The sequence below is a fragment of the Lolium perenne genome, chromosome 2 (assembly GCF_019359855.2).
Source record: "Lolium perenne isolate Kyuss_39 chromosome 2, Kyuss_2.0, whole genome shotgun sequence".
NCBI lineage: Eukaryota > Viridiplantae > Streptophyta > Magnoliopsida > Poales > Poaceae > Lolium > Lolium perenne.
This window is the reverse complement of record NC_067245.2, coordinates 306,192,416-306,201,077: the sequence shown is the minus strand read 5'-3', so window position 1 is coordinate 306,201,077 and position 8,662 is coordinate 306,192,416. Positions and strand designations below refer to the sequence as shown.

The 8,662-nt window shown below is 44.0% G+C and overlaps 1 protein-coding gene across 1 annotated transcript; it reads right to left on the bottom strand.

Annotated features, from left to right (window-relative positions):
* Nucleotides 1-462: 462 nt before the first annotated feature.
* Nucleotides 463-6,476, bottom strand: LOC127336940 (probable cyclic nucleotide-gated ion channel 5). The gene is made up of 8 exons (XM_051363807.2): nucleotides 6,308-6,476; nucleotides 5,558-5,770; nucleotides 4,243-4,816; nucleotides 3,702-3,914; nucleotides 2,996-3,303; nucleotides 1,690-1,801; nucleotides 1,379-1,615; nucleotides 463-1,294 (listed from the first exon to the last, which is right to left on the bottom strand). Exons 2-8 carry the CDS (start codon nucleotides 5,584-5,586, stop codon nucleotides 617-619), a joined length of 2,151 nt encoding a protein of 716 aa, XP_051219767.1. The 5' UTR covers nucleotides 5,587-5,770; nucleotides 6,308-6,476; the 3' UTR covers nucleotides 463-616.
* Nucleotides 6,477-8,662: the final 2,186 nt, after the last annotated feature.

The following is an 8,662-nucleotide window of genomic DNA, read 5'->3' as shown; positions in this document are numbered from 1 at the left end:
GGGGTGGTGGCGTCGCACTAGGGCAGCAAAGAAGGGGAAAAATAAGCGAAGCGGTCGATTTCGCTGTCCCTGACAAGCGGGACCATGTACGAAACGGAGGACGCTCCGCGCGACCGCCGAGCGTCCGCGGAGACGCAAACCTGGCGCATATTTGGGCCAGGTTTGGGCCAGGTTTGCGTCTCCGCGAACGGCCCGGTCACTTTGCGTCGTCCCGCTGGAGCAGGCTCCAGACGCATTTCCGGTCACGGCGGACGAAAACGGTCGCTTAGCGTCCGTTTGCGTCGCGCCGCTGGAGATACCCTTAGTCCATTTATATAAGCTACAAACCATAAGTCACCGCAATATTGTACTACCACAGTTGATATTTTCAGTACTGCAAAAAGTGTATTGTACCATAAGTCGCAGTAATATAAGAACTGTAAGAGTGAGACATAGATTCAGAAATTTCAGGCAACGGAGAAATAGCAAAACTGAGACATTATACATTTTCATCTTCTATAGTAAACTTCTACAAGCATAGTGTTGTGAAGCTGTCTTTGAATTTTGTACACAATCTACAGAATACTTCGGTCAACAGCGTAAGTACAGGCATTTCGCGTGTGAGTGGTCGTCTTGTTTAGTCAGCATCCTCGACGCCAAAATCTGGTTCCGGAGGCTTTGGCAATCTCACAATGGTGGGAACGGTCTTGTTCCTAAGCCGGTGAACTCCCCGGAGGGCATTGGCTGCGAACCGAGACGCGTAGATGGTTGCTCCCAGGCTAGGGCCACTGCTACTGCTCTGGCGGTTCGCCGCCTCTTCTTCCCTGCGACGCTGCTCAGCCATCTTCCTCTTGTAGTAGCGGCGCCAAGCCGCCTGAACAAAGCAGGCACCCCAGGTCCTCCACTGCTGCGAGTAGAACCTGAACGTGTGCTGAACCTGCCTACTGTGGAGCCTCCTGAACTGACTGGCCACGAATTTCAGTTCATCGGCACGCAAAGAGAATGCCTCAACCTCACTTAGAGCTTTCACTGTCCGGGTCGAAGATGGGAAATTGGCAGCAGACTTGGGATCCAATGCCCAAGTGAGTAACTCCTCTCCGCAGAAATCACCCTCCTTTAGCTGGACCTTGTTGAAAAACCCACTTCGTCCACCATCAGTGGTCATACTCTCCAAACAGCCGTGTAGAATAAACTGCATCTCGTCCACTGGATCACCTTCCCTCAAAATGTATTCGTGCTCGGTGTAGAGTGCAGGCCTTAAGCGCTCGCATATTGCATCTAGCAATCTTTCATCCATATTCTCAAACAAAGGTACCTATCAGCAGCAAAACAAAACAAGGTCGAGATCGGTGTAATTCACTACAAGATGCTGAAAGATAATTGACCAGACATGTCTTACCCTTTTCACCAAACCCAAACAGAGATGGCGTTTGATGTCCCTCCTAAGATCTTTTGGAAGGGTTTGAACCAAATTTTCTTCATCTACTCCTCTGGTCTCCAACCACCTGTACCGTTCATATCGCCTTACTCGTTCTCTGATTTGCGGTGGCAGTGAACGGTGATGCATCCACCTCTCAGCATCTCGTTTTTTAACTCTCATCTCTTCAAGGCGTATAGCAACTGATTGAAGGTAGGTCTGAAAAGAAAAGGTTTGAATCAGGCAAAAAAAGAAAGGCTGAAAAGAGAGTTTTCCAAGCAATATCCCTCTACCTGCATGTTACCGATGAGGAGCGCAAACAGGATCAGTCCAAGGATGCATATAGCAATAGAGAATAACACCTCCCAGGGATATGTGCTTGTTACAAACCCTTGGCCAAGAGTACTGTTAAACGGAAGGAGGTTAAATATAGCAAGCATGATACATATATAGGCTACTGAAATGTATACTCTCTAGTTGCAAACAGTAGTCATTGTACAGACAAAACGATCTTCAAGGTACCACTGCTAATTTCTATCATAAAATTTTGGTAGCAATCGCAAAATAGTATATCATGGAAGTAAATTTCACATCAAATCTATTAATGTGAATTTCATGCTGGCAATTATAAGAAATATCTATATACCAAAGGTCGAATAGTCTTTGAAATGTTTAACCAGTACAGTTTCTAGGACACTACATTTACAAGTGTAAATAGTTTAGGACAGAAAATGACAATAGCTGACATAAACTTGCAACAACAAGAGTGCAAGTTTTGACATCCAAGCAGAAGGACCCAGGTTAATTAGGATCAGGGTTCACAAAATAACTTTTGCTAGCTTTCCTTGCCTAAGCTGGACAGGCTGGTTTCTGGCTTTTTCTTGGCATGACATTTTTTGCTGTACATAACTTAAGATCTCGTGCTCTCTTCATCTTGCATGACTAACATTATCAGCATTCTGTTACGGCAGTATACGAGATAAAATCAACATCTTTCCACGTGATCCTGCTATTGACCAGGAAACCAGGAATCGGCAGCGGCTCCCTTTATTCTGTCTTCTTGATTATTTTATATCACATCAATCATATTAGAACCAGTAAGTTTAATTCTAACTTTGTTAATTTCACATAGAACCTAATCTAACACCAGTGACTAGTAAGTCCAGATTATAATTACATGGTAACCGTATACAATATCACATATCATATTCTCTCAGGAATATCTGGCTCCAACCTATGTGTTTTTTCAGATCATAAGTCAAACCAATATTAACTATGATGCTCTTCTAAATCACACAGAAAGAGTCTTTATTAATTATATTTACGCCACTTCATACAGTATAGTTCACACCTAATCCACTAAGTTAGGAAAGGTAGGAGGTTTCTATATGGGTCTCCAAGCTCCGTACGATGCTTCTCATTTCTTACATGGCTAAAAAAAATCTTCAGAAAGGAAAACAAAGGACTTTACACACAATTCCACCATGAAACAACTCGTGTTTCATCAAAATGACTCAATTTGCGGGGACATAAATTCAGAGATACTCGACCAATTTTTTCCTACATAATGAGAGATTCAAGTACTATTGTTTCCATTACCTTAGATTTTGCAATCCCCACCAGAAGCAATAGCAAAGTTTAGAGACAAAGTTTCCTGGAACAAGTATTCCAGAGACCAACGCTTGCTGATAGATGCCAAAGTTGAAAGCATCAGCAGCAGTATCAGTACCATTGCACCGATTAAATATTTGGGTACTCTTATTCCAAGTGTTATAGATGTCACTGCTACCATGATTGTCACTACAATACAAGTAGCTGGTATCACAATCATTGCTACGATGACAGTTCAAACGCCAGCAACTATCTTGGCGCTCAATTGTTAAGAAGTACCACAGAGTGCCAACATTCTGCAATGTATAGAAAAATATACAGCGTAAGTCAAAGAAAACATGAATGAGCAGAGTTGGCAACGTTTCATCTAACATTGATACTGAATTAAAAAAAGGTAAATCATCGATTTGTATTTGCAATGCCAATACCTAATGGACCAATTGGCAATGCCTACAATGTATTATGCACAATCTTCAGGTTCTAAGAAATCTTATAAGTTATAATCTATTGTATCTGACAGGATAGATGAAGAGTTTAGATAGTAAAGAAGCAAATTTATATGAGTTATTGGGAATGTAAGAAAATAACTCTGTGACTACACCAGGCACTCATCATAATACAGTATACAGGGAAAGAACTGTGATGCTCTGCAGATAAAGATGCGCATGGCTGATAAGCATAGGCAGAAACTTACATGACCAGCCAGCATAAACCAGAGAAGATAGTAACCAGCACCAGCCCAGGCAGTTTCAATAAAAACACCAGCTGTCCTTTTCAAATCTTTGGTCACGGGGAATATCCTTAGCAACCTTGGAATGTATTGACATAATACAACCCAAACCAGCGCATTTTTTGTAGCCAGTACGTCTGGACCATCAGAACTGTGGAGATATCTCCAAACTACAATCTGACAATTACAAAAAAGATAGTTCAAGGTAAAGTGGAAAAAATGCTTATAACTAAGCAGAAATCATAGTTCAAAATATGGACAGAACGTGCTGCTGCATAGCTATCTGTATGGTTGTATGCAAGTAATGGTACTGATTCCACTGAAGCAAAACTGTATTGCGCATAAAGGCAGGCTAGTCAAATAATAAACATATCAAATGCCGAAGTTCAATAAATATTTGAAAGGCTCTTTTTACGTAAACGAAGGATTACTGTTTAAGATATAAAGACTATGGGACAGTTAAGTAAACTTCGTATTGTTAAAGAGCAGGAATGTAAGTAAGTACCTGTGGAAGTGGTAGCAATGCAAAGAAATCCATTATAAAGTAGCTTTTAATATACCGCATCGCAATTAGCATTGGATCAATCACAAGCTCGCCACTTCCAAACACTCGAGAAGATGGAGCAACATAAGCAGTGCGGAATTGAAGGAACACTCGAATAAGATAGACAGAATCAATAATGGTTCTTATTATTGTTGATGTCACTGCCAAGTCCTTATCTATACCAATGCAATTTGAGTGGTCGATAATGGGTAGGAAGAAGAAGAGTGGATCAACTCCAACAGCGAAAATACATGACACGAAGAAAAATCTATTCATTCGCAAAAGGAACTTTTCCTGAGGATCAAATATATTCTTCTTAAGAGATTTAAGGTCTTCCGCAAAGGCTGTCTTAGGAGCGCCAGAGGTAAGTGACTGTCTAAGTGATTTGATTCTTCCAGAACCCTTTCTCATCCCTGACATGAGTGATTTTACTGGGTTAAACGAATCATAACCAAACCCAGGCATGCTGAACCTCCGGCTGCTCCTCGCCCCTATTTCAGATTGTACAGATGACCTAGGGCTTGACTCATCCAGCCTACATAAAGTGTACAGATATAACTGAAACATATTCACAACAGAATACAGCTAAACAAAAGTAGAATAAATGTGTATGCATAGTGCATAGTGAGAAGTTAAAACATATAATGCATCTGATAGGCTGATACGAATGAGAATTTCCCCCTCCATTTTGCTTCATTACACCAACATGAAAGAAAATGTAAAAGGAAAGGACAGAATTTCTCAGTTTTCTTGTAGAAACTAACATTGACACAACACTTACAACTAAAGCACTAAAACCTAGCTAGCCTGTGCAGCATGAAGGAAAATGTAAAATACATTACCGAGCTGTCTGTTTCTTCTAGAAACTAACATGGGGTAACTCTTGCAGGTAAAATCAGAGAAGGTCAAATAATTACGATATAAAGAGCCAAGACATGTTTAAACTAAGACATACGGCAAGAAAAGATTACAGGTATGGGTAGAGGAAACCATGGGAAGAATAACCGTGAATATTAGTTGCAGAAATGGACTACACAGCAACATTAGCTGTTTAAGCTATAAGGTTAACACTATAAAATGAGAGGACCAAGAATAAATTGGTAAAAATGTCCAAGCGTATTATTTTTCTTAAACTGGGGCAGAAGATTTGTCGTATTCCGTTAGTCAGGGGAGAGTTAAGACATGCAAAAGGGAAACAAGAACATTATGACATTCTCAAATGAGCTTTAAGAGTTGCGAAAACATAACAGAAGTGCTCTTTAAGGAAATGACCAACCTCTTGAAGGTCTCTCTGTGTCTGTCCATGTATGGAGCTTTCTGAGCCACAATCAAACATGCGGCCGTGTCAAATGAAGAGTAAGGCTGGTGAAAATATCCCCCGCAGCTTCAAGAACTGTCACCAATCTACCATTTCGGGATCAACATTGGTTTCCACTTTAATCCATGCTGTCAATAGGGCGCCAACAGTTCCCGCGCCAAATGCCCTGATCTGTTTAATCAATCACACATAATCAATATACAAAATACGAGTGTAAGCATAATAGGAAATTGTCAGGCGAGCGTCATACATATAGGACAAATGCAGTTGCAACGCAGGGATAAAGAACGGAAGCACTCAAATTAGGAAAACCTCCTATTAACGGGTAGCATCCATCCAAGTATACTACTACTAAGCTGAAGCAGCGTAATATGAGCAAGAGACATTCACCAACAGTGGAATCACGCAGCTCTAAACTAGGTGACGCGCGTGTGGGAAACTACGCCTTCGGTTCCCCTATGCTAGCGATGAAACGGAGTGACTGAAATCCATCTAATCCTTCGTCTCTCCCGGCACGAGGCTGATCCAGATCCACGAGCCTGGCTAGAGCGGGCACGCACCACGGCTCCCGGAACGCGACCGAACGCAGCGACCAAATCGAAGGAACGGCCATATCAGCGTCGATTCTACGCAGCAGAAGCAGCCAGAAAAAAAAACACCGAGAAATCGAGGTGGGAGAGGACGGTTTGCCTCCGGCGGGTGGATCACCTGCGAGCCGTGCGGGGAGCGGGGGTCGAGGGAGAGGAACCGGCGGCGAGGTCACGAGCGGGGCGGGGGCGGGCAACGGGGCAAGAAAAGGGGAAGCAGCAGCACGGTTTCGGAGAAGGAGAGGAGGTAGGCAGTCAACGAGGGGAAGCGACTGCTTCGCTTCGGCTTGGGTTGCTCCGGCACTCTGGCTGGCTGCTGGGTCCGGGAGTGTCAACGAGAAAACGGATGGCCAAGTGGCAAACCCGGACAACGGGCCGGCCCGGCCCTGCCTCGCCTAAAAAGGCCTGGCATGGTACGGCCCGGCCCGACCATGTCGTGCCGGCACACGCTAAATATGCCGGCCCATGGCCCGAATAGCCCACGTGCCAACGACGTTCATGCGGCCTGGCTGACCGGCGGGTAGCTCGTTGGTTCCTGGCGGCAGGTGGCCGGAGCTGAAACCCAACAATGAGGTGGCGGTGTGGGCATGGTGATGAACGAGCAAAAGGAGGGTCCGGGTGAGGACAAGGAAGGAGAGGAGTGATGCGTGCAATTAACACACGTCCGTTGGGAACCCCAAGAGGAAGGTGTGATGCAGACAGTAGCAAGTTTTTCCTCAGAAAGAAACCAAGGTTTATCGAACCAGGAGGAGCCAAGAAGCACGTTGAAGGTTGATGGCGGTGGGATGTAGTGCCGGCGCAACACCAGGGATTCCGGCGCCAACGTGGAACCTGCACAACACAACCAAAGTACTTTGCCCCAACGAAACAGTGAGGTTGTCAATCTCCAGAAGCTTCTTGTAACAAAGGATTAACCGTATTGTGTGGAAGATGATTGTTTGCAGAAAACAGTAAAGAACAAGTATTGCAGTAGATTGTATGCGATGTAAAGAATAGGACCGGGGTCCACAGTTCACTAGAGGTGTCTCTCCCATAAGATAAATAGCATGTTGGGTGAACAAATTACAGTCGAGCAATTGACAAATAGAGAGGGCATGACAATGCACATACATGATATGATAAATATAGTGAGATTTAATTGGGCATTACGACAAAGTACATAGACCGCTATCCAGCATGCATCTATGCCTAAAAAGTCCACCTTCAGGTTATCATCCGAACCCCTTCCGGTATTAAGTTGCAAACAACAGACAATTGCATTAAGTATGGTGCGTAATGTAATCAATAACTACATCCTCGGACATAGCATCAATGTTTTATCCCTAGTGACAACGGACATCCACAACCTTAGAACTTTCTCACATCGTCCCAGATTTAATGGAGGCATGAACCCACTATCGAGCATAAATACTCCCTCTTGGAGTTAAGAGCAAAAACTTGGCCAGAGTCTCTACTAATAACGGAGAGCATGCAAGATCATAAACAACACATAGGTAATAGATTGATAATCACCATAACATAGTATTCTCTATCCATCGGATTCCGACAAACACAACATATAGCATTACAGATAGATGATCTTGATCATGTTAGGCAGCTCACAAGATCCAACAATGAAGCACATAAGGAGAAGACGACCATCTAGCTACTGCTATGGACCCATAGTCCAGGGGTGAACTACTCACTCATCACTCCGGAGGCGACCATGGCGGTGAAGAGTCCTCAGGAGATGATTCCCCTCTCCCGGCAGGTGCCGGAGGCGATCTCCTGAATCCCCGAGATGGGATTGGCGGCGGCGGCGTCTCGTAAGGTTTTCCGTATCGTGGCTCTCGATGCTTTGGGGGTTTCGCGACGGAGGCTTTAAGTAGGCGGAAGGGCAACGCGGGGGCCACACGAGGGCCCCACACGCTAGGGCCGCGCGGCCAAGGCACAGGCCGCGCCGCCCTAGTGTGGCGGCGCCTCGTGGCCCCACTTCCTTTCCCCCTCGGTCTTCGGAAGCTTCGTGCAAAAATAGGACCACAGGCGTTGATTTCGTCCAATTCCGAGAATATTTCCTTACTAGGATTTTACGAAACCAAAAACAATGACTTGACAAAGAATCGGCTCTTCGGCATCTTGTTAATAGGTTAGTGCCGGAAAATGCATAAATACGACATATAATGTGTATAAAACATGTAGATATCATCAATAATGTAGCATGGAACATAAGAAATTATCGATACGTCGGAGACGTATCAGCATCCCCAAGCTTAGTTCCTGCTCGTCCCGAGCAGGTAGACGATAACAAAGATAATTTCTGGAGTGACATGCCATCATAACCTTGATCATACTATTGTAAGCATATGTAATGAATGCAGCGATCAAAAACAATGGTAATGACATGAGTAAACAAATGAATCATAAAGCAAAGACTTTTCATGAATAGTACTTCAAGACAAGCATCAATAAGTCTTGCATAAGAGTTAACTCATAAAGC